The sequence below is a fragment of the Mixophyes fleayi genome, chromosome 12 (genome assembly GCF_038048845.1).
Source record: "Mixophyes fleayi isolate aMixFle1 chromosome 12, aMixFle1.hap1, whole genome shotgun sequence".
Classification (NCBI taxonomy): domain Eukaryota; kingdom Metazoa; phylum Chordata; class Amphibia; order Anura; family Limnodynastidae; genus Mixophyes; species Mixophyes fleayi.
Window position 1 is genome coordinate 42,095,385 of NC_134413.1, and position 27,381 is coordinate 42,122,765.

General features: G+C 40.1%; 1 protein-coding gene across 1 annotated transcript in view; it reads right to left on the minus strand.

The window, feature by feature from the left end:
- The window catches only part of HEATR5A (HEAT repeat containing 5A), an 86,171-nt gene that overhangs the window by 29,462 nt on the left and 29,328 nt on the right, over window positions 1-27,381 (minus strand). The window contains exons 16-26 of the mRNA XM_075192616.1: window positions 27,211-27,316; window positions 26,510-26,700; window positions 26,223-26,382; window positions 24,991-25,180; window positions 22,058-22,227; window positions 14,778-14,804; window positions 11,607-11,745; window positions 5,957-6,136; window positions 5,587-5,826; window positions 4,820-5,001; window positions 4,260-4,328 (exon numbers count right to left, since the gene is read on the minus strand). Of these exons, the coding sequence (XP_075048717.1) occupies window positions 4,260-4,328; window positions 4,820-5,001; window positions 5,587-5,826; window positions 5,957-6,136; window positions 11,607-11,745; window positions 14,778-14,804; window positions 22,058-22,227; window positions 24,991-25,180; window positions 26,223-26,382; window positions 26,510-26,700; window positions 27,211-27,316 (1,654 nt within the window). The remainder of the gene's footprint in view (window positions 1-4,259; window positions 4,329-4,819; window positions 5,002-5,586; window positions 5,827-5,956; window positions 6,137-11,606; window positions 11,746-14,777; window positions 14,805-22,057; window positions 22,228-24,990; window positions 25,181-26,222; window positions 26,383-26,509; window positions 26,701-27,210; window positions 27,317-27,381) is intronic.

Here is a 27,381-nt window from a genome sequence, read left to right on the forward strand (position 1 = left end):
AATAAACAGAACAGTTTCTATACACACAAGGGTTGGTGTTGTGTTCTCTCTGTTCTCCGATCAATTGTAATGCATGCATGCAAAAAGAATACCTTTTATTGTGTATAGCTTAGTTACAATCCACTGATAGCCTACAATGGATTTGACAATGCTAACACAGCAGCATCACCATATCATCATTATTATTTAGAAGGTGCCACAAAACTGTGCAGTGCAAGATAGACAGTATTAAAATCCTACAAAAATAAATCATACAAAGAAATAGAACAAGGACATGAGAGTTTAACAGAGAAAGGGCAGACATGAGACAGCGTGCCCTGCTTGTGAGTGCTAACAAATTATAGGGGGAGGGTAAAATTCAGACAATAGGAGCTAGAGGAATGGGATAGTAGCTGATATAACCAGAGAACAAACAGCAGGTGAGGGTAGCACAGATTAGAGTTAAGAGGTGGGTTTTGAGAGAGCGTTTGAAAGTCTGATCAGTGCACACTATGGGTATGTTTTCCTTTTGAACACAAATGATATAATGAAATGAGACAACCCAAGAGACACTTTTATTCTGGTACTGGACGAACTTTACATGGAATTCAGCTTTGTTGAGTTTAACAACCACCAACAGACATCGGTGTAAGATTGTCCAAAGCATTGATATTATCAACACTAAAGATTCAATGATTAAGCATTGACATAAACTTTTTTCTGAACTAAATGAACGACACAAGCAAGGTTGAAGGTTTCTCTTCCTGGTTGCTATCCTTGACCCTATACATCTTGTCTTTTGGTGCTGGTTACCTTTCTGATCCATTTCTTGTTTTAATATGGTCACTCTTACATAATGGTCTGGAAGGCGGCCTGAGTCTTTTTTGAAGGTTCAGGTCTTGTCTCTGTATATCTTTCAAAGCAAGTTAGCTCTCCTTCTGGAAATTCAGAATTTCCGACAGAGTGTCCTACACATTCAGCCACACTCTGTTCCACCAATTGCTCATAGGCATCTTAATTTGATCCTTTCTGCATTGCAGAAAACATCTTTAGAGCCTCCCGTAGCAGTTGATATTAAATTTATTGGCCATATAAAAAGCAAAAACACTATCAGGAGTTGACGTCCCAATCTTGCAGATAGCCATTTCTTATTTTTTAGAATGACAGAGCAATATTGAGCACAAAACAATCTTTCCTGCCCAAGGTGGTTTCTAAATTTCACCTGAACAATGAAATTGTTATTCCTACTTTTGCACAGAGTTCATCCCCGGGAAGTGCAAAGTCTCTGCAATTGTTAGATGTCGTCAGAGCATTGAGGTTATATGTTGACAGAACCTCATTCTTGCGTAGAGAGATATTCTTTTAGTTCTTTATGATACACAGAAGAGTGGCTGTTAGTCAGTGTCTAGATCAGTGTTGGCTAACCTGTGACACTCCAGGTGCTGTGAAACTACAGTCCCAGCATACCCTTCCAGCAATAAGCTGCTATATATTGGCAAAGCATGCTGGGACTTGTAGTTTCAAAACACCTGGAGTGTCACAGGTTAGCCAACACTGGTCTAGATGGAGTAAAGTTATGATCCGTCAAGCTTATGTTTCTGTAGGAAAATCAATGTCACGATCTGCCTCAGGCTGCAGATCAGTATCGCCTCTCCAAATGCTGCACTGGCTTTGTCTGCTCCTGTCTGCAAGTGTTTAAGCCTTCATCATTACTTCTGGATCCTAATCACAGGTGTCTGGCCTTTAAAAGATTGCCAATCTGAGCCAGTTAATCAATTGTCACTACTGCTGGTCTCCCTGTAAGAACTCCTGTAATCTGACCATGACTTGCTTTTTGGTATTTGACTCCTGCTTGTTCCTACGCGTTACACCTCCTCTAGTAACCTAGACCCCAGCTTTGTTTGACCTTGCTCCTGCTTACTTCCTGGTATTATTGTGGACTTTCTGGCTTCTGACCTCTGGCTTGCCAAATTCTCCTTGTTCCTGCAATTCTAAAGTGCATATTTTTCTGCAAACACCCTGCATTACCAAGCGATCATCTCTCTGCAAGTTCCCTGCATTTCCAAAATGCTCATCTTTCTGCAAGAATTCTGCATTCATCAAGAATGCTTACATCGCTTAATCTGCAGTGCCTGTGGTTTTGCCGGTATCGCCAGTTCTGTACCTGGGGCTGGTTCTGAGTCTCTATGGCTCATTTCCAGTTCTGTGTATCGGTGTGTGGGTTCCAGGTCTGTGGCTGTCTAACAGTCCTGAGTTATCCATTTCTAGTCACAGTTCTGATTTCCTGTCTCCAGTTTCAACTCATTCTGTTCTGAGTTCCTAATAGTGGGTTCCAGTTCTGTTTGCCTGGTTACAGGTGCCAGAGTTGAGTTTCCACAAACAGTTCCAGAGTGTTGCTATAGTCGGATCCCAGCTCCGTACTCTGGTGCAGATTCCGGTCCTGATAATCTGTACGCTCAGTCCATCCAGTTGTGCCTGGTCTCCAGCTCCCAGCTAAACCTGGCTATCCTGTTAAGCCTGTACCTGGCAGGTATCTAGTACTCCTGTGCCTCAGCTAACCTGGTAATCCTGGGATACTGTTTTACCAGTTTCTGTGGACTTGTGCTAGCTGATGTACCATTTACTGCATCTGATTTTTACCTGTGTGACTTGTGTTTAATGTGAATGAAACAAAGTGGTTTTATGTTACTCTCCGTGGTCTTCATATTGAGCATTCTGACAATCAATTCTTGGGAATGTCATGGCTCATTCAATGAGGTCAGTCAGTGCTTCTTGGACGGCACAGCATAGGGCCTTGGCAGAGTATTTGTGTCTGGAGGCAACCAAGTCTTCCGTCCATACATTTATGGGCAGCACAGTGGCCTAGTGGTTAGCACTTCTGCCTCACAGCACTAGGGTCATGAGTTCAATTCCCGACCATGGCCTTATCTGTGTGGAGTTTGCATGTTCTCCCTGTGTTTGCGTGGGTTTCCTCCGGGTGCTCTGGTTTACTCCCACACTCGAAAAACATACTGGTAGATTAATTGGCTGCCATCAAAATCGACCCTAGTCTGTGTGTGTCTGTCTGTCTGTCTGTCTGTCTATGTTAGGGAATTTAGACTGTAAGCTCCAATAGGGCAGGGACTGATGTGAATGAGTACAGCGCTGCGGAATTAGTTGCGCTATATAAATAACTGATGATGATTTACTAAATTCTATTAATTCAATGTTTTTAGTTCTAAGGAGGTAAGCTTTGGAAGAAAGGCACTGTCTAAACCTACCCCCCAATATTGGCAGCTTGGCAATGTCATTGCATTATAATATTTATTTTACTTCTCTATTAAACTATATCAGAGGAAAAGAAAAAAAGAAAGAAAAAAACAAGCCCGTGCTCGGTATATCCCATATTATATATAATACCATCTGCATGGCAATAAGCTTGCGCTCAGTATATCCCATATTATACATAGTACCAGCTGCATAGCAATATAAATGCCCATATATGTATACAAAACAAAAAAAACAGTTGTCAGCTCTTATCCTTAAAACTGCATATCTGTGTGTATCTAGCAAACTCATGTTTTCATTTTGCTAGATACACACAGTCCATCAAGCCTATTTAAGGCACATTTGGGTGTGGCTCACAAGCCAGCCCTTGCTAGATGTAAACCCCTATACCAGGGAGGCTAGTGCATCTGATTTTAACTTCATTTTAATGGTGTTTAAAGCATATAGGTTAGTGTAGGATCTGCATATAATGAGGTGCTTTTGACTCTGGGATGCAGGCTTAAATGTTTTGATCAAAATATGAACTAATACATTATGTTTTCATTTTGCTAGATACACACAGATATGCAGTTTTAAGGATAAGCAATGACAACTGTTTCTATTAAACTATATATCTAAACTAGGACGACATAATTTAAAAAATTCTCATTCTGCATTTTGGGTACTTCCGATATCTCAGTAAACAAATCTAACTCAAATCTAATAAATATTGTTATTTAGGGTGAGAAATCTCTAATTGGAAAATGCACCATACATATGTTTAGCATTTGCTTAGTGTAAGTATGTAATTTATCATCTTTCTTCCCATTGTTCTTGATAACTAACATACAACTGTGCCACCTGATTGCTGTTATTTTATTCTATCTTTACAACAACTAAAAAGCTCCACTATAATGTTCTTAACTTACACCAAATAATTACATAAAAATGTTAACACGATCTCTCATATTGGTGACATCCTATAATACAACACAGTAATAAATCAGAGAATAGAGGGGAGAGAGATGTGTTACCTGGCAGGCCTTGGCAGTAACATCAGGTGGAGTGTCAGTGATGAAAGCTGGTCTTACTGCTGCTACCACCTGTTGGTATAGAGACAAACACATAACAAAGTACATATAAGCCAGGCAGTCTGATATCAGTACAAAGAAGTCTTCTGCTGTATCCATGGCCAACAAAATAGCAACTTGTGTAGATGAAAAAAGACTTTATGGCTTCCATCTGTGATTTTCACCTAAAGATAAAGACTTAAAGTCTGAAGATGGAAACACCTGTAGATGAGCAACTTTATGCTGAAAAGAGAGAAGGTATTTCCAGAGTGACCATGTTATTCCTCTTCCATGCTGTCAATGCCGATATCTGCTGTAATGGCTAACTGACAGTGGCTCAGCTATGGGCTATCAGGAAACAGATAAGATAAATCACATTTAATAATTTTTGGTAGTAATATATATATATTTATATCACACACACACACATACACACATATATACTACTGTTAATGTATGGTGACTGTTCAAACATAGGGATTCACGCATAAGTAGTTCTTGTACAATGTGTTTCAGGAACTCACATTGGCTTGGTATTGCTCTAAAATAAGATGCCCGGGAAATTCAGGTTCAGGCACAGAGGAAAATCGTTGTATGACCAAAAGCAGAGCCTGGAGCCCTACCAAACGTAGCTGTTCGCTGTGATCTGTGGCAGCCATGAAGGACATACGAATCAGATCTTGCAAATGCAGAACCAGGAAATCTCCTGAGGAACAAGAAACTACTTTTACCAGATCTTAGTTAGTGTAAACGATGTGCTGTGCAAAAATCATGCATGAAAACAAGGCTGATGTATTACTCCTTGAAATGTATTGTACCTATCCTGCTCTCCATTAAAATCCAGTAAACAACATTAAGTTATTTGGTTTTCAGTCTCAAATCACCAGTTATCTTGAAGTATAAAACTGCACATTGGTCTTGAATCGGAAAAAAAGTTACAAAAAACAATATGTCAATACACAATTTCCTGGGGTGTTATAGTTATGTATTGACATTTTTTTTTTTGGAACCTTTTTCCGCCCCAGGTAAGGGCAGTAGGTTCCACTATAACGCATACAGGAGGAGGTAGTGCAGCAATGAATCACAGGTCTACAGATCTGTCACATCACTCCCATGCTTTGTGGCACCTCTCTCAATTAGCACTAGAATCAATGGCCTTGTAAGTATAAATGAAACAACATTATTCGGGACAAGGAATCCGATCATTTTTAACATAACTTGAGAATGCTTTTAAAACAACAATAGAATACAGTTGAGAACATATTAGTACCATTCTCAAGCAACAACTCACTATCTGGCTCCTTGTGCTTCATCTCCTGAGCCTCTACCACACTGAAGTGAGCACCTCCCTCGTCTACACACTGAGACACCAGTAGACAAACACATTCCATGGAAAACACTCTGGTGTGCCAACGAGGACTAACTGAGAGGGCCGAGGCCTCCTCCTTATTAGATGTTAGTACAGAGTCGGAGCAAGACTGTTCACAGTCATCTTCCTGAGTAGTATCCACTGAGGCCATTGCTGCAAAATCTGAGGGGAAGGGAAAACCAATAAGCCAATGTACAAGAACATATTTTACTAGTTTGTGTAAGGGATGATAAAAAGGTGACATTTTAGTTGCTGGTTCATATGCTCACACCTGACTCGCTCCTATTCCTACCTGCAGAAGCAGAGAGAATATCTTTGTGCAGCCGAAGCCAGAAGGAGAGCCGGCTCAGGCCTGTACAGCTCTGCATGTGTAGCAGTGTTTCCTTCACATCTTCAAGCAGTTGCCGGTCATTCTCCCTGTCTAGAAGGCTCAGCAAGACTCCTTCCAAGCCAAGTTCCCGCATATTTATATCTGCCCATGAGGAGAAAGAGCATACAACTTCTAATACCGCAGTCAAGAAGGAATATTTCATGAAACCAATAAGCAAAATAAAGAACACATGCAAACAAAGGCTGGCTACACATGTGCTTAACCTAAGCAATATGACCAGTATGACCACAAGTGGCTTGTCACATTAGCTGGTCATTCTGGCTAGGTTTCAATTTACAGCATTGCCTACTCAACAATATTCAGCAATAAATTAAAAGTACAGCTAGACAGTTATCAAAAACAGTAAAGTAAAGTAGACACATGCAATGCTATTTTTCTCTAAAGTTTGTTAATGCATAATTTCTAGCAAAAATATTAGTGCGGATCAGGCACGAGTTCATCTACTTTGCCACTGAAGTAGAAAAAAATAGATTTAATTTTGCAGTATAGCTTTAAATGCGGTAAAGCCGTCAAGGGGGTATATTTATGCAGTCATTTCCTGTTTTGTCTGATTTCTGCCCACCCCCATTCAGATGAAATGCGTTGGTTATCTATTTAAAACCATATCACTTCTGCCTCACTTGTAAACCATCTAGTAGAACATTGATCTTGCAACATACAATCTACAGAAAAAGGAAATTAATGCTGTGGCCACAGCACAAATCCCTACTCTCTGCCAGCAGTAGGACATCTCTGATCAAGAAAACCGAGACACTTAAAGCAGGAAGGGGCAGACGCACGTAGGCAATGTACAGTAAGGGCGTGCCAAGGTCAAGCACACACTCATTCATCCGATTCAAGCTCTGGGCATCTCTTGGGTACGTGTTTTTTTTAACTCACTTTTTTATTTATGTATTTTAACATATTTTTATTCATGATTATAGTATAAATAGTTATAGCAATCTTATGATTTATTTATTTTTTGCCATCATTGTGAAGGGACTTGATTTTACACATGTGCGTATCTTGCATCGGTCTGTCTGCATATGGCAAGTAATGTATAGCCAGAACGTACATATATCCATATATAGCTGGAAACGTTTTTTTGAGATATGTGTGAACTTTAGTACAGGTGTATGTGCGTGCAAGTTAATTCCGATTTTTTTTTTTAACACAAGCTGCGTTCATATTGCGTGCGAAGATGAATCAGGCCCATCATCTTCATTGTGAACATCATCTTACAATTTATTATACTGGGATGTGTTTGCTCCTTCGATTTTTGCTATAAACTAGAAGTAGGATTGACTTTGACAATGCACATTTTACACAGCATCTGCCAAATCAGCAAAACTAGGAACACATTGGATTTACATTTAAGAAGAGGATGTGTAAATTGAAATGCACTTAGAAGTCCAGTAGGTGTACTTGCGTACTTAAAGAAGCATTGTGTGTATGCAGTTTTTGCAATTCTTAAATGACTCTTGAATTATATCACTCAATAAATTTAACTTTTAAAGATCCTGAAAACTACAAATAAACGTAACCAACGTATTTACCTGCCATGTGACAAGTGTTTAGCCATGTATACTTTTTACTTTGGAAAATCTAATAAAAATATTTGAGTTAAAAAAAATAAAAAAAATACAAGTAAACAAGTAACATAAGTGACACCATGCACTTGTCCAAAAATACAGAAGAACAAAAACCGAGAATTACATCCAAACAGAACAAAAAAGTAGCAGTTGTCCTGGAACACGGAATAAAAACCATGCTGTACTGATGAATCCTGAAAGTTGCCATACATACACAACACTGAAAATAACACACAACATACAAAACATAATTGATAGAGCAGAGACGAACATAGACCAGATACTGATATTTTTATATCCCGGTTTTAAAATGAGAAACAAAAAAAATAAATAGAAAAGTTGATACAGTACCTATATATACACATAACTTATTTTCCATCATTTATATAACTCCCAACAAATTCATTATCCCCTTAACAAAACAGATTTGGCCTTTATATTCAATGGTGGGCAATTGCAATGTACACATCCATATAGCCCTAATACAGTAAACACTTGACAATTTAATAAAATTAGCTTGATTCGCATAGGATTTATCTATTCCATCTACAAAAGGACACCCAATTACAGTATATGTAGCCCCAAACACATTCAGCTTCATCCTGCCCCTCAATAATATAGAGATGCCCCTTCACAAACTTTGCAGCCTCGGTCAGTCGTAGCCAGTGGTCTCTACACAGTCTCTCAATGCAGGGATGTTACAATATCTGTTAGTCTGAATAGGCAATAAAAATTAAGCACTGCAATTTCATCAAATGAAATGACAGGGCTTCTAACCAATAAAAGCACAGTTGGCTGCGGCAATGAATGCAGATATGATTTCATGCAGTGAAGTTGCACTGATTTTTGTTGATTCACCAAATAGCAACTACAAGTTCAATCAATTAAATGTTCATGGTGAAGCATCTCTTGGCTGCATACCAGTATGTTGATATTTGCTGGGACCATGCCTTGAGCAGCTGCTAAATCTAAAAAATGTAAACATCCATGTATACATGATGTCCCAAATGCATGTGATAAATACATTTAAAAGTAGCTCAATTCATTGACCAGATCTAACATATTAGCCTCTGTCAACTATTTCCATGATTCCCTTGAGAGAAATAACAAGCAGTAAATCCAGGTAATACACAGTGAAGGTTCACATTGGCTCTATTACTATAGGTGCATGGAAAATAAACAGTATATAGTTTACAAGCTATACGCCACTAGCGGTGCTTATCCTTCAAATAAAGAAAATAAAAAAAACCAAAAACACTTTTTATTGGCACCAACTTCAAATCATAAGTGGTTCAAAAGTACCTAGAAGTGACTTGGATACCTTGAGTAAGAATTTAATATTATGGAGAGAGCTTCATTCAAAATGGCTACCTCTTTTAGTGTACAAATTGGTCCAATAACTAAGTTTTTTTTTCATCAAATCGGATTTGAATTTAAAAAACAGTGGATTATAGCGTGGATTATATTATTTTATATATTACATGGATTATTATTATAGCGTGGATTATAGTGGATGCAGCGCCGACAGACACGGAAGTCTGCACATGCGCATTAGGGAACTGTAGTCAATCAGGGACTGCAATTCCCGGTATGCACTGAGCTGCTGCCGGAGGGATTCCGAACGAGCTTGTGAAAGGGGAAGGTGCTAAGGAGTGAGAAAAATTACTTTAAATCTAGCAGTTGGAGTGCAGCAGTTGAAAGGGGTGATGGAGTGTGGAAGAGAGCAAGAATAAAACAGAGCTGACTGAGAAGTGAGTGTACCCCTGTACTATTGCTTGGGAGCAAAACAGAGGGAGCAGAGAGGCAGGACAGAGACTCTGTGAGAGTACCAAAAGTCTGAGAAGAGGAGGGAGCAGTTTCTATTAGACCCCTGTATACAGAGGAGCGCTATTGGTAAATAGGAGCTGTTGGTGAGGGGAGTACACCCCTGTCCGTTGTTTAAAGTAAAAGTCTGGAATAAAGAAAATACCCCAGAGAGATATAGAGAGAAGGAGGAAAAGGTATTTTTCAAAGAGAGAAACAACTGGAGCCCTGACTGGAAAAAGCCATCTTGAACTAAAAGAGGCTGATCATTTTATAGATAAGTAACATCTTATTATCTGTTTATTGATTTATCGGCACTCTGTATTATACCAATAGTCAGATAGGGACTAGGTGGGAAGGCCTGAAGATTGTAATGTAAATGAAACCTTTTTCTGGACTGAGATAATATTAACAAGGGATTAGTGCAGGGGCAGATAGTTAGGGAGCAGAGACAAAATTACATGTATGAGAAACTGTGCAGACTACCTCACTATACTATCAGTCACATACAAGAGGAATTCACAAACCTGTGTTGTGAGGAGCCTACAATATTAAAGTGACTATATGGTCATGTGTAAGGGATAGATGGTGAAATACAAAGTGCAAACATATGTCTATTTATACTGCTGAACTTATTTCATAATCATCATTATTTATATAGCGCAACTAATTCCGCAGCGATGTACAGATAACTCATTCACATTAGTCCCTGCCCCATTGCAGCTTACAGTCTAAATTCCCTAACACACAACCACATAGAGACTATGGTCAATTTCTGATAGCAGCCAATTAACCCACCGGTATGTTTTTGGAGTGTGGGAGGAAACCGGAGCACCCGGAGGAAACCCACGCAAACAAGGGGAGAACATACAAACTCCACACAGATAAGGCGATGGTCAGGAATCAAACTCTTACCCCAGTGCAGTAAGGCAGAAGTGCTAACCACTAGGCCACTGTGCTGCCATGGTCACTAGGCCACTGTACTGCCATTTCATGTTAATTGTTTGATATTAGCTATATTTGCCAGATGACTGTAGTTTAAAGAGGTACCTCTTATTAGTAGAATAATAGAGAAGAGAGAATATATATGTATGGTAAGATAGGTATTATATAGTACTATTTATTGATTATATACAATTGTTCGTTTAAGCTACAATTTATATTTTTGATTTAAAATATTTGAAAATTCCTTTAGAAGCTTATACCACACTAATAAGTGTGCCAGTGTGGCTTCTAAAGAGAATTCATGTGTGATATTATTCATTTGTGTGTGCCTTTGGTCCAATGAAGGGGGCGGAGGGTCCCTTTGGTGTTGCTACAACCAGGACACTACCCAAAGAAGAACCTTCGGTAATCAGACTAGGGTGGAGGCCCTGCGCAATCAGGAATACAAGGTACTGAATTCTGAATTTCATTTGCAGACCGCACACACAAATTGATATATACAGCCTAACAGGAAAAAGGGGTGTTACATAGATAACTTCAGGGGGTACATTTACTAAACTGTGGGTTTGAAAAAGTGGAGATGTTGCCTATAGCTACCAATCTGATTCTAGTTATCATTTATTTAGTGCATTTTACAAAATGACAGCTAGTATCCGATTGGTTGCTATAAGCAACATCTCCACTTTTTCAAACCTGCAGTTTAGTAAATATATCCCCAGGTGTCTTTCAGAAACAGGCCTTAAAGTCCTGCCAGCCTGGCATAGTCACATTTGGCCATACATGCATCACATCCCCGCACACTCATTGCTACAGCACAAACATTTGGAATCCTTTCATCATAAGTTGTGCTAACTACTACTCAATACAAGTTGTGAGGCCTTCACCCAAAAAGTTCTAACTAGCGAGGATTGATCTTTAAGAGGGAGGCAGCTTAGTTTATACTGTTTAATTGACCACACACTTATAGCGATAAGCAGCAAAAGTTTGAGTTGGATCATATACTGGAAAATATGATTGTTCCCTTAGAATATATTTGTAGAAATTGCTATTTGAGCCAAAATATGTATACTAATTTAGGGTATGAGGGATATAATATATATGACCATTTGAAGGCACAAAGATATTTATTTGCCTTTAACTTTGGTATATATAATTTCTGAAACGTTGCTGGGTTTCGTAGTCTACGGATCACTGTCTAAAGCTGTTAATGTGTCACAAAGAGGAAGACTCACCCATTTTAAAGTCCTCTTGCCCATCTTTGGCCATAGTCATGGCATGTTCAGACACTTCAGCTGCCTCCCGTTGTGCAAGCTGCCTCAGACATGCCAACACAGCCCGGCGTAAGACCAAGTGAGGGCTGCTCAGATGAACCTGGTTAATATGGGCAAAGTGACAAGCACCATACAAGACATATGAAAATGAATATGTTAAGATGTGTAATTAGAAGCAGATACCTTCATTACACTTTACTCGTGCAAATGCAGCTCAGCTCATGAGTCAAATCATTTATATCACACTTTAAATGACAACAATGAACCTTACCACTACCATTGTACATAACATGAAAACCAATGCAAACTATAAATTCATCTTAAACAAAAGAGTATATTGTATCACTCCACATAAAAATACATGTAACTCCATACCATGCAAAATGGGAAAGATAGAAAATGCAGTTATCCTATATAAAGTGTGCAAAGTGAAGAATGCAAAGGAATATACATTTTCTTCTTCTAAGTACTCTGCTTAGAAGCAGCCTGAGTGATTGCTGCAATCCAGATATGGTCAGAGCCGATAAGCAAGTAAAAACATACAGATATTTGTTTTTAAATGTTTATTGCATTGTATTCCACACAAGTCTTGGTATTTCCTTCCTACATACTGTAGGCCAATGAGCACAGATTATAGTGCACTACAACAGGCATTCCTTAAAGTAAAACCTAAACATTTCCTTATGCCCAGGACTTTTACCGTTATCCATTAATGTGCAGTAAAACATAATGATAAGGGTCATCCTGCACAGTGAACCTCATCTCAGTGTATATTTGCAATACACGCCTATTAACAAGATTAGCAGCTGCCATTCTGCTAATATAGAAATATAAAAATCGAACCCACAGATTAAACAGGGCCATCCACAGCCATGAACCCAAGAACACTGATAGTACCAGTGTCACATAAATGCTACAGGGTGAAGTAACTAATGTCTGTATGTTCATCATTATTATTTTTATTAATCTAGGAAAAAAAAAAAAAAGAGCACGGTGGGTGGATATAGCAGAATCTTTTGAACTTTCAAGGTATGTAGACTTCTGGTTACATGCAGATGATACAACAGTTAAGGGACTGAAATTCCAGTGCAGCAACTACCTTTTCAGGGCTGTAATAAAATAACATGCACCTAACTGTGTAGGGCTGGTGTGCAGCAGTTTTCAAACCTGTTCTCTTTTCTCACAAGCATGTTACACAGATCTTTTCCCAGGAGCACATCAGAACTGGAGAGTTTCTCCACCATAAAATTTGTTGTTTTTTTTGTTTTTTACTTAAATGCAGCCTAGTGCAAACCAACAGCCTGTCATCTTCCAATGGCAGGCCAATTACGTTCATCTACACCTCTTCTTATATAAGCAGGGGTACAGAAAGGGATTGCCTTTGTATCACACATCAGGTTGGTTATCGGTGTCACTAGGAGTCATCATCACTGTGTTGTTTCTGTTCACGGCCTATCACCCGGAGAAATAGTGTGGTATGTGCCAGCTGCCAGGGATATGCCAACCTCTACATGCCACATGTATACAGACAAGAAACAACAGTGCGTGTGCAAAAAATGAATTACAGGGAGAAGAATGAAAGATATTAAAGGGTGGGAGGAGATATGAATTGCAATGGAGGATGAATTACTGGAAAGGGCTGTGGGAGAGAATTAAATATCACAGGAGGGAGTTGGAAATTAATGATGGGAAGAGGAGACTGTGGAAGAGAATTTAGTTACAGGAGCCGTTTGTGGGGGAAAATGAGTTACACTATGTATGTTTAGGCTACGGATGCTGTCAGAAGTTGTCTAAAAAGTTGACATTATCAGGCAGGTACTTACACTCAATGGAAAAAATATAGTTTACATTTTGGTGCCCCAATTCCAACTCCTACTAGCATTGCTATGCACAATTCCCTACCTTTAATCACATTTGAGTCAACAACACATTGAGAGGCAATTTGTGTTCTCATACAATCATGACATTTGGTCAATCTACAATTGAGCTAGGGTTGGTGACAGTGACTCAAACATATGTGAGAGCTGGTATCTGGGACTGGAAGCACAGTGACGAAATACGGTGGAGTGGAAAAGTTATAGCTGAAGGAGCACAATATATTAAACGTAAGTTGGAAAAATGGAGAAAGCTTTTAAACCCAATCCGATAAATTCACCTAAGCTCCTGTGAGATCCACATAACATTCACCGTTGGCGAGACCTGAGGACAGGCTGGAGAACGACTAATCTACATGAAGTATTTAAAAGTCCACACCAAGAGAGACATATTGTTTCCATATATGCAGTACAATATAATTATGCTGTACTCATTACATACAAATAAATTAAAACATAATTAAATGAATAGAAGCAAACATCAAAATGGGTCAAGCAGCAGGTGGTATAAACAAACCAGAATCTTTTCTATCACATGCACAAATGCAGTAGTTAAAGGAGCTTTTAAGATCCAGAACCACCAACTTCACTGTAACTGAAGAAGGTTCCGGTCTTGGTGACATGAAGCAGGAAAATTAAGCAGGGTGGGCATTATATAGGTTATTTATTGCTAAGCTCAATTGCATTCAGACTGTGAAAGGTCAAGCTAAGACAGGTCTGGTGAAAAACAGTGGATTCAAACATGAATGTTCACACAATGTGCTGTCCAAGAAACAAAGGGGTATATTTACTAAACTGTGGGTTTGAAAAAGTGGAGAAGTTGCTTATAGCAACCAGATTCTAGTTATTTATTTAGTACAACCTACAAAATGACAGCTAGAATCTGATTGGTTGCTATAGGCAACATCTCCACTTTCCAAACCCGCAGTTTAGTAAATATATCCCAAAATGTTTTAACTTGCCTTCATCAGGAGGATATATGATTTCAATGAAGGTATTCTTAATGACACCACCTTGTAACAATTTGAATCTAAATCTTTTATCCTCTTGTCAAACATTTAATATTGCTCCGTTGCTTGGACAGTAGATATGCCTCTGCTTTCAAAACAAAATATTAGCAAGCACGTTCCTCTGGCCTATTTCTCTCATACAATAGACAAACAATGCTCTGGGGGCTGGGAATATGCATATAATTTGAGTTAAAAGTAGAGGGATGCAAGAAGGGACAGCGCAAACAATGGGAAAGGAGGTGACATACCAACATAGAATTATCCAGCAAGACCTCCTGCAGGAGATAAAAATAACAGACTAGTGAGGAAGGGGCAACTGGAGTCTATTTACAGATTTGGGATTACACTTGCATGTTGTATAATGGGAAAGGGTCTGCTTCGAATTTTTCTTATATGTTACTGTCTTCCTTAGAATTTGCGACAAACTGGTTGCAAATATTCAATTACCACTCTTGTTTGGTCCACTTTTATATGTACGCTTTTCCAACTCTTTAAAACACTGATTTTCAGTGGGTTTATTGACTAGGTCAAAAGTGCAACTGTAATACATAGCAATGACCCAATGTTATCTGCCTACGGGATATTAGCAATTTACCAACTGGTAGGATGTACCTATACCCTTATAGTAAAACAAACACATTTCAGTTCCTCTTTTGGTGCTTCTATGATCCACCTCAATTAATAAGCTCCATAATAGAGAAAGACTTCCTGTTCATGACTCACTTCCCCAATATTCTTCTTTCCCTTTGGATGAGGAACTAAATCAGTATAAAAAGTCACTCAACAGGTCCAGCTGTTTGTGTCCTAATATATGACAGATCTTATGTTACCCTAAGAAATATTAAATTTTTCAAGGCTAGATATGGTCAGCCACCCGACTTGGTTAATATGGTCTTCCCTTCATCCAGATTTAGATCAGCATGTTGTCCAGTTACACCAACTATTTCCTGGGTATTTGATCATCCACTCAGAGTCTGGAATCTGCCAGGTATCTGGATTTCCAATAATGTTTTGAACATTATGAACAGCTTTGAAATCTAAGTGCACAAATATTAATAGATATAATGCATTGTTGGAGGAGAGCAATGACTGGCATGTTAACTTTAGCCTACCCTATAAAAATGGGCCTTTAGACTCCCTCCAGATTAGTTTTACATGGTGTAGCGTCGCAGCTTAGAATTTCCTTTGCCTAAGTCTAGCAACATTGAGTGTCTCTTTCCCATTTTTATTATTAATGTATATTGCGCCTTCATATTACCCAGTGCTGTACAATGACAGAAACCAGCTGATAGGGACGAATAGTCATTCTAAGTAGAGCTTACAATCTAACTTCAAAAGGTACATACAGACATACACCAGGGCCATTTTAGTGAGAAGACATCTTGTCTTCCATTATGTATTTAGTCTGTTGAGGAAAAAAAACTTTAGCACCTGGAGGAAAACCAAAGGAATGGGGGGGAGTGGGGGTGTCTGGCGTTGATACAAACGTTGATAATTTTAGACTCCAGGGGGTAAATTTACTAAACTGCGGGTTTGAAAAAGTGGAGATGTTGCCTATAGCAACCAGATTCTAGCTGTCATTTTGTAGAGTGCACTAAATACATGACAGCTTGAATCTGATTGGTTGCTATAGGCAACATCTCCACTTTTTCAAACCCGTAGTTTAGTAAATCTAGCCCCAGGGCTACAATGTTCAGAGGAAGCAATACTAACTTGTGCCATGCATCAACTGATGCAAAAACAGACCAGCTTGCTCTTAACACTTATCAGCTATAAAAATACAAATGCTTCATTATTCTGGTTTTCTCTGGCGTCCTTTGGTGGTATAGAGACGGACAATGCAAACTGGTACTTTAAGAATGTCTGTTAACTAAGCCCTAGCTCCTCTTTCTCTATACTCCACTTCCTGTTTTCTCTAGTTTAATTGGCCTACCAACAGGCTGTGTTTGGCTGAGCAGCAGTTTATTTCTGTTATATTATTTTTAATCATTTATTTTACTATTGGAGGCTTTTGCCTCCTGCTCTCTGAGAGCCGGCGGCTCACTAAGCAGCATCCGCATCTGTCAATCACTACTGATAGTGCACAGCATGAACGGCTGCACTCTAGTAGGGAGATCGTAGGTACCATGGAGGTGCAGCAGGGATGGCAGCAGGTAAGTTGGCTGCCTCTTTTTTTATATAAAAAAACAAACAAACAAGAAAACAAAACATTAACATGCTTACGGGACTGGGAAGGCTAGGGTCACCGAGATACGCGAGCCCTGCTAGGCATTGGATTATTGGAGGGGACTGTCCTGCTGGACGCCTGTCAATCCAGTGCTGGGCCCTGGGGGGAGGTGTCTTTCCTCTCATGAACTTCATTCTTGGTGGTCTCTCACTCCCATGTGTGCAGACACCAGAATAGGCAGCCATTTTACAGCTCCAGCTTCTCCCTTTTCCTGTCCTGTAAGGGGTGTTTTTTTTCCAGTATTTTGTCCTTTGGACTGTAGGGGCTACTTGGCTGTATTGTACTCACTTTCTGTACTTGATTTGTGTGCTGCATGTCTTATTTACTGTGTTTTCACGATTTATTTGACTGTATTATCTGTGTGTTTTGTCCCATCTGTTAACAGGTTAGATAGGGAAAAATCCATACAGGTTAAGGCTGGGGTAACTTCTATGTTGAGGTGCCTCTGTGCAGCCTGTAATGTTAAGTTACCTTCCGGACAGCCAGGCGCGCACGCCTTGTGCGCAACCTGTCAGTCTTAAGATTGCATGCCTTGTGCACCAGCAGGTTCTAGTTCTGAATCGCCAAAGCCCGTCTGCGCTCGGTCTCTTCCCAATACTGTGGCTGAACTTGCCCAATTGGTGTGGTCTCGAGTCTGTGGGCAGTCTTTTTATAAATCCCTCTTCCTCTGTGGTGAGTGAGGTGGATTCTGTTCCTGGTTTGCCAAGTCAGGGTCCGGCTGGACCTGTGGTGGCAGATTCTGACGAATCGGTCTGGGTACGTGGGCTTGTGTCCTCGGTACAGGGTTTGGTGTCTGCAACATCCGCTCTGAGAAGGAGGAGACCATCTACTACACCGTTCTCTTCACGTAAGCGCAAGCGCACGCCGGCACACCTGCTACGAATATAGTCAGATTCTGACTGTTCTTCCCAGGAGGAGAGCGTATTAGCGATGGATTCTGACATGAACACTCATTCTGTTGTGAAGGAGGTTCATTATGATTGATAGTGTGTGGAGGAATTAATACGAACTGTGCGTCAGGTACTTGAAATTCCTAAGGCGGCAATCCCTGCGGAGCCTTCTCACTGAACCTCGGGTTCCACGAGACCAGAACTTCCAGGTGTCTCGTTGGCTGCAGTCATGTAATCCCTTTCCTTCGGAGGGTCTTGCAAAATGGGAGGCGCCTCCACGTATGAATGCTCCAGTTGCAAGGCTGGCCAAAGTTACTACCATACCTGGACTAATAGGGGCACGAATATCTGCCTCTGCAGCTTCAGGCCTCTCTGGCTCTTGAGAAAATTCCCTTCTCTGGGGGTGTTTTGTTTGGGCTTTAGCTTGACTCCATTATCAGTCAAGGGACGGGAGAAAAGAGCACTTTTCTTCCTGTCAATGCAAACAAAGGATGTGCAGGATCAGGTCTTCAGGTAGGTCTCGCAGTCAATATTCTTTGGGCCAGGCCTCCAGATGTCAGTCATTCGCCACCAGGGGGCATCCGGCAGCTAAGTCTGCAGACAAGCAGTCCGCGTGACAGGCATTTTGCCCCTCTGCAATTACCAATGGTGGAAGCCCGTCTTCTCTTATTCAGGGATCGCTGGCTTCAGTCTACCACAGATGCCTGGGTACGGGGAGTTATGGATGGGGGTACATAATTAAACTGCTTCGTCATCCTCTGAGACGTTTCTTTACCACAGGACTTCCCACATGTCCATGAAAGTGACTGGCTCTGCGAGAGGCAATCCACTCCCTCAATTCTTCCAGAGTGATCATTCCGGTGTGGGATTCACAACAAGGTTTGGGATTTTATTCCAACATTTATCTGGTACCAAAACCAGACGGCTCATTCAGACCCATTCTGATTGTGAAATCTTTGAACACTCAAGTCATAATGCTCAGGTTCAAGATGGAGTATTTGCGGTCGGTGATTCACAGCATGGAACAGGGGGAGTTCATGGTGGCTCTGGACATCAAGAATGCCTATCTGCATGTTCCCATCTGGGAAGGTCCCTGGGGTCAGTCCCTCCTCAGGGATCAGTCTGGGATCAGTCCCTCCTCAGGTTTCCAGTGGGGCTGGTTAGCCTATTCCAGATAATCTTGCAGCACACTCTACGAGGTCAGTCAGTGCTTCCTGGGCAGCACGTCATAGTGCCTCTAGTGAGCAGTTGTGTCAGGTGGCCATGTGGTCTTCTGTGCACACATTCACTTGGTTTTACAGGTTTAATGTGTTTGCATCCAAGGATGCACGTTTTGGGAGAAAGTTGTTTCGTTTAATTTCTTCTGAGCATTCGCTCCCGTGATGCAGTTTTGGGAAGTCCCCAATGTCCCCCAAAGGAGGCCAGAGAAAATAGGATTTTTATACTTACATAAAATCCGTTTCTCTTAGTCAACTGGGGGACACAGGGCGCCCACCCTTAACACTCTGGTTTCCCCTACTGTTTGACATGTTGTATTGCTTTAAAGAGAATGTTGTTTTTTCTCTTTTCTGTTTTTCTATCTCTTCTTTCTGTGGGCTTGGTTAAACATAAATCGAGGAAACAGGAAATGGGGTATAGAGAGGGAGGAGCTAGGGCTTAGTTAACAGAAGTTCTTAAAGTGCCAGTTTCTCTGTCGTCCCCAGTGTCCCACAATAGACTAAGAGAAATGGATTTTATAAAGTATAAAAATCCTATTTTCCTGCATTTATATCATTTTTATAACTTCCTAATTTTGTTTTTTGGAGAATTTCCAGAAATCAGCTAAGAAAGCAACACAGCCATCAGGTGAAGATTTGGGTCCTTTAATACTAAACACTTTGCTTAGTGGGAAGGGATAAAGAGCCTTACACAAACAGGATCACATTAGAAAATGCTGAAAAAGAACATAGATGACAATGGAAGGACTCCACAAGGCATTACTTACACACAATGTTGGCACCAAGCTAGACAAGTTGACGTATTTAGGAGCATACATGTGAAGCTGTTGTAGGCATGAGATGCCCTGTGCCTGCACCAAGCAGTCTGGGTTCTCCTGCATCACAGAGCAGGCCAGCAAGCAATAGTTCCTCTGTGATGCCACCAACTCTCCGCTATCTACAGAGAACATACAAAGCAAATCTTATTACTCACATACAAACAAGATGGAAAAGGGGTTAAATAATAAAAATTTTAAATAAAAACAAAAAAAACACACAGACACACACACGATACATGACATCTGCAAGGATGTCAGAATTATGATCCCTATAAAAAAAAAAAATACAGAAATATTGTGGTCTGGCTTTGGGTGAAATTGAGTTGGTTCACTTCAAACCTGTTTCAATTTCACTCTTCTATTGATTCCTGTCCATTTGCTATACTGTCAATGGCAGCACCACTCGACTTAGCATTTAAATGCTGCATAATTGACTGCATTTTGTGGCATTAAAACTTTTATCCAACCCGCAAAAACTTGGTCCCACTGTGGATCAATTTGTACGCACTGGAGGCACTATACCTATTCCATCATTCAGCTAATAGACTTATTTCTACATTATATTCCAGCATGTTAGAGACGGAAAAAAAAAAAGAAGTGTAAAAGGAATATTTCCCAAAAAAGAAGTGTACGAAGTTAAGTGTGAACATGAGATGGCGGTGATACTAGACCTAGATGACTGGAGTGCTAGAAATTCAAATCTCCCTAGAAGTACAATTTGTGTGCATATGAAAGAGAACGCATAGAAACTATTATCAATCATTTATGGCCTCCTCAAGGATCCCTTCTCTGGGGGTGTTTTGTTTGGGCTTTAGCTTGACTCCATTATCAGTCAAGGGACGGGAGAAAAGAGCACTTTTCTTCCTGTCAATGCAAACAAAGGATGTGCAGGATCAGGTCTTCAGGTAGGTCTCGCAGTCAATATTCTTTGGGCCAGGCCTCCAGATGTCAGTCATTCGCCACCAGGGGGCATCCGGCAGCTAAGTCTGCAGACAAGCAGTCCGCGTGACAGGCATTTTGCCCCTCTGCAATTACCAATGGTGGAAGCCCGTCTTCTCTTATTCAGGGATCGCTGGCTTCAGTCTACCACAGATGCCTGGGTACGGGGAGTTATGGATGGGGGTACATAATTAAACTGCTTCGTCATCCTCTGAGACGTTTCTTTACCACAGGACTTCCCACATGTCCATGAAAGTGACTGGCTCTGCGAGAGGCAATCCACTCCCTCAATTCTTCCAGAGTGATCATTCCGGTGTGGGATTCACAACAAGGTTTGGGATTTTATTCCAACATTTATCTGGTACCAAAACCAGACGGCTCATTCAGACCCATTCTGATTGTGAAATCTTTGAACACTCAAGTCATAATGCTCAGGTTCAAGATGGAGTATTTGCGGTCGGTGATTCACAGCATGGAACAGGGGGAGTTCATGGTGGCTCTGGACATCAAGAATGCCTATCTGCATGTTCCCATCTGGGAAGGTCCCTGGGGTCAGTCCCTCCTCAGGGATCAGTCTGGGATCAGTCCCTCCTCAGGTTTCCAGTGGGGCTGGTTAGCCTATTCCAGATAATCTTGCAGCACACTCTACGAGGTCAGTCAGTGCTTCCTGGGCAGCACGTCATAGTGCCTCTAGTGAGCAGTTGTGTCAGGTGGCCATGTGGTCTTCTGTGCACACATTCACTTGGTTTTACAGGTTTAATGTGTTTGCATCCAAGGATGCACGTTTTGGGAGAAAGTTGTTTCGTTTAATTTCTTCTGAGCATTCGCTCCCGTGATGCAGTTTTGGGAAGTCCCCAATGTCCCCCAAAGGAGGCCAGAGAAAATAGGATTTTTATACTTACATAAAATCCGTTTCTCTTAGTCAACTGGGGGACACAGGGCGCCCACCCTTAACACTCTGGTTTCCCCTACTGTTTGACATGTTGTATTGCTTTAAAGAGAATGTTGTTTTTTCTCTTTTCTGTTTTTCTATCTCTTCTTTCTGTGGGCTTGGTTAAACATAAATCGAGGAAACAGGAAATGGGGTATAGAGAGGGAGGAGCTAGGGCTTAGTTAACAGAAGTTCTTAAAGTGCCAGTTTCTCTGTCGTCCCCAGTGTCCCACAATAGACTAAGAGAAATGGATTTTATAAAGTATAAAAATCCTATTTTCCTGCATTTATATCATTTTTATAACTTCCTAATTTTGTTTTTTGGAGAATTTCCAGAAATCAGCTAAGAAAGCAACACAGCCATCAGGTGAAGATTTGGGTCCTTTAATACTAAACACTTTGCTTAGTGGGAAGGGATAAAGAGCCTTACACAAACAGGATCACATTAGAAAATGCTGAAAAAGAACATAGATGACAATGGAAGGACTCCACAAGGCATTACTTACACACAATGTTGGCACCAAGCTAGACAAGTTGACGTATTTAGGAGCATACATGTGAAGCTGTTGTAGGCATGAGATGCCCTGTGCCTGCACCAAGCAGTCTGGGTTCTCCTGCATCACAGAGCAGGCCAGCAAGCAATAGTTCCTCTGTGATGCCACCAACTCTCCGCTATCTACAGAGAACATACAAAGCAAATCTTATTACTCACATACAAACAAGATGGAAAAGGGGTTAAATAATAAAAATTTTAAATAAAAACAAAAAAAACACACAGACACACACACGATACATGACATCTGCAAGGATGTCAGAATTATGATCCCTATAAAAAAAAAAAATACAGAAATATTGTGGTCTGGCTTTGGGTGAAATTGAGTTGGTTCACTTCAAACCTGTTTCAATTTCACTCTTCTATTGATTCCTGTCCATTTGCTATACTGTCAATGGCAGCACCACTCGACTTAGCATTTAAATGCTGCATAATTGACTGCATTTTGTGGCATTAAAACTTTTATCCAACCCGCAAAAACTTGGTCCCACTGTGGATCAATTTGTACGCACTGGAGGCACTATACCTATTCCATCATTCAGCTAATAGACTTATTTCTACATTATATTCCAGCATGTTAGAGACGGAAAAAAAAAAAGAAGTGTAAAAGGAATATTTCCCAAAAAAGAAGTGTACGAAGTTAAGTGTGAACATGAGATGGCGGTGATACTAGACCTAGATGACTGGAGTGCTAGAAATTCAAATCTCCCTAGAAGTACAATTTGTGTGCATATGAAAGAGAACGCATAGAAACTATTATCAATCATTTATGGCCTCCTCAAGGATTCATGATTTCTCCCCCTTAACTTTAGATAGATGCTGTAGGGGGTTGTAGACTGGATCTTTTGCACTTATTTGGTGGGCCTGTCCAGGCTGAAGTGCTGGTCCAGCATTCAGCATCTTATTAAAGCAGTCAAGGAAACAGTAGTGCCTTTTTCGCCATAAGACTTATTACTACTCCAGTCACTTCCCAAAACCTTAAAGCATGTAAATAAATTAAGCAGGCATATATGTACTCTATATCTGCAAATTGCCAGTTAGCAGTTTCATGGGGAAGACCTGACACCCCTGCGCTAATGTCAGTCCTACGTTGACTTTGGCAGCTGCACACAATGGAATCAAGTATTTTGTATGATTCCGAATCTTCTTTCTTGAAAACATGGGGTCCTCGGTTAATACATTTCAATTCGTAGTTGTTTTTTAAAATAGGGAAGTAATGGTTTCCATCTTTTTCTCTCTTTGATGAAAATATATACACCCGCATTAGCGCAGCCTCTACTAGTGCAAGGCATGCGAGTCTCACAGCTTCTGCATCATTCACACAATATAAACTACGCAATTTGATGCAATCTAGGTGCCAAATATACTACGTTTGTGACTTGTATTAAGTTGGTAATATACATTAGATTGGACTGCCACACAGTGTTTACAAATTTTGTTGTAATCTTTATTGGTATCTGTCCTGAATGAAGAGATTTTATTAAAAAAAAATAATATATAAATTGTGCTAAAAGTGAAAAATAAAACAAAATATAGCCAAATGTGAAAAGAGAGGTGGTCACACACCCATAATGAAAATTATATATTTTTACAGCTGCATAACCACCTACAGTGGTGAACAATTCTGTTGATCACTTTAAAAGGGCTGCAGAATATGCTGGTTGGGAGGGAGGACCAATGAGAAGCTACGGTGTCCTTGATTGCACCTTTCATTGGTCCTCCCACTGACAAGCCCCTTCAAAACATCACAAACCTCTGATTTTCAGACAGGTTTTTAAGCCTGTGAAAAATTATGCTCCACTTCCTCCCAAGGTGGTAACACAGCTTTAAATATGTGTACAATAGCAAATCTTCCTGCAAAAATCTAAACCAATAAGATAAATCAATCTTAGGTCTGTCACATACGTTAATGGTAAACCACTCACCTTGCTATGTGGTGGACAATTTTGGTGTGAGAGTGGGGTGTATCAGCACTCTTAACACAAAGCTACACAGACACAAAATATAAAAAACACATGCCATGTACACGGTATCAATGTAAGCTTCCCTAAGCTCATACACACAGAGCTTGCATACTCCTTGTGCCTTAAGGCAAGTGACACACACATGTTAAAGTTTTTTCTCCTCCAGAGAAATGCAGCATTTTGTTTTTAGATGCTTCAATATTGAATTAATGGATTTTGCCTACAAGGTGTCACACTGGTTAACAACATGTTCAGGTAGTTGTTCAAAAACTTCCAACAGCATTTGCAGCCATCTATAAAATCACTTCAAGGATCATTCATATTATCCGCGCTATAGCACACCATGACGGCTGTGTGGCTATCAAGGTATGACCGTGCTGATCACATGTACAGCACATATAGAATGTAATCCTGGTGCAAATAATGTGATAAGCCTGCTGCTGGAAGAAAGAAACCAAATGCATTTTTTACAATTAAAGTTGTTGTTTTTTCCCCCAAACAAATCAAGATTAGCTTTAGTAATGGTCAATCAATTAGAGCATAAACCTATTTGTTATTATAGCTGGATAGAGCTTATGCCTGTTCTTCAGAAATAAATGCAGAGGTAGATGAGGCTATGTGATCCAGTACCTGTTAAGGTTTCCATTAACAATCACAATGAACGACATATGTTCACCAAAGTTACGTTATAACCAAACACTTACGTACTTAAACTTTAATTTATAAAAGTATGCTTCACACCAAGCCACAGCCAGAGCACTTTTGCTACTACTAATATCTCACGAGTGATAGTGCTTACTCTAACACTTAAAAAAAAAATTTTTTTTCACATTTATGATTTACATAAGTATCTTGAACTGCCTTAGGGAGTACAGAAGAGCAAGTTATTGGTAGTAGCTGGATATTTCATGTATAAAATCACCTTGGAGTTCTGGTCCCAGTGTAGTCAGGAGAGCACTCAGACAGCGACCCAAACTGCGGTGGACTTCTGCATGCGATGGTGGTGTGCTAAGCAGCGTAGTCATAAGGAGGGAGAGTGTGGGCTCTATATGCACATAGTACAGTGGTCCAGAGGAATCAATGATGATGGACAGGGAGTGCAGGGCCCATGTCTATAGAGAAAAACATTAAGACACTTTTAGACATAATTTCATGTGTTTGTTTGGTCAACCTTACATATACATGCTAGATAATCCCAATCTTTTTTCATCAATGTTAAATGGCCAGATTATGCTGGTCATTTATAATGGTTTTTCTAGTAAGGATTACTTAAGCACATTTTTTTAAGGTTGACCTTTATCATTCTTAAAATGTTATCTACAGTGATGCAACAACCATAAACCATAATCACATCCCTATATAATGACAATGACATCCAAGGACGTAGTTCTCAATCTTTCCCAGTTCTTTTTACTCAGTCTGTTCTGTAGTTGATCTGTGTTATTAAAGATGGAGTGAGAATCCACATCACATAATACAATCAAATGATAACACAATTCTAGAGCCCTGGTATGTTTGTCATTAACATCATGAAGATAGTGTTGTACACAAACAAAAAGTATTTAAACAAGGTCAACAATGAGACAAGTTACTGGCCTGTCTAGAAAAATAGACACAAAAACTTCAACCCATCAACTCATTGATGCTCAGCAATGACGGTGTAACTTCAGACTGCAATATGATGTTACTATATGTGACCTTTTTTAGATCGACTTGTACTCAAACGTAACATATCTATTAGTACACTCACAACTTAAGGTCCAAGAACTAGACATTTTGTATACTTGTTACAAGAATTCCTGTCCAAAGTATCCCACTTTTTTTTAATCATAACCAAGTCAGATAGCTTCTGAATTGAATTCTATAAATTCTTTGCTGAATGGCTAACCTGAACCTCCTGCTGATGTGATGTGCTATGTGATGTACCTTCATGCTCCAACTGCCCAAATCCTGTAAGTTATTGGAATTATCAAACCTATGACGACTCTTACCAAATGTAACAGGATGATTTTTGTTCTTAACAGATACTACAATCTCTGCCAAAGTTTCAGCATTGTGCCTTAATAATAATAGCATTTATTCAGATTTCTTAATAAAGATGTTCAAGAAGAGAGTCCAACATTATAGCTGAAATTCCTCAGCTATACTGCTCACCTGAACTTCAGGGGATGTTGTATCTTGAGACAATGAATGGAGGACTGCTACACAAGATGCTAGGTGCTGGGAGGAGCCAAGCCCTCCAAAATATCTGTGCAAAGAGCCTAAAGCTAGAGAGTGACCAGTTCTAGCGACCACATCTCTAGCCACCTTCAATCTGAAAAGCACAAAAAAAGGAAAAGACTATCTGAACAAGCAATATTAAGTCATTAAGTCCAAGGACAGCTCAGGGGTATTGAATAAAATTATAAAATGCCATTTTAGGTTAACCAGAAATCACCTACTTGTCAAAACTCGCTTGTGCTAACCCAGAAGTATACACAGGGTCGGCCACTACATGGACCAACCTGGCCATGCATTCCACAGCTGCACAGCGCAACCCTGGGCTATTACTCTCCAGTGCTCCTAAAATCAGGCAGAGACATGGTCTTCTAGTTTCCTCTGGCTCCAAGTTAATGCGATCGGAAGCCAGGTGCTGCAGAAACATACATTAATTAATGAATGTAATATACACATGGTAGTTAGCCAGTAAGATGAATGCATCTGGCTCCATAAAAGAAATAACAATACTTTGCTACCTGCATAAGACCCACACTAAGCATTGCGAACAAAGCTGTCTACCTGAGCTGGAAGACATATGGGAAATTGTCTCACTGAGACATATCTAACCGACTGAAACATAGCCACTATGAAATATCTGTCGGTTACTATTTATGAGTAACAATATATAGAAACAGAGAGATATGTATAGAGAGATCCGATTACAAGGATTAGATTTTAGAAAACACTCCATCAATTTTGACTAAGCCACCTATGCTGAAAGACAGCAAAATAGAACGGTGTAATAGAAACCACATGGGAGTGAATTTTCACCCAAACAGGAGAACAATCAAAACTACAGAGCCTGTTCTCTATGAATCGTTCATTTGGCAGGACACAGTGACTGAAAATGATGATTTGACAATGTCCCAATTTTACAACTTACTTTAAGGAAGCAGCACAGGGCAGACAGAGCAGATAGCAGCAAACTTTGCTGACGAGAGCCCTTTGACTGCTTGATAGAGTCCACCAACTGCTCCAATATTTGAGCTCTACAAACACCAAAAGAGAAATTGTAAACATTACCCATATGGTAAGACATTTATGTACATGGAAT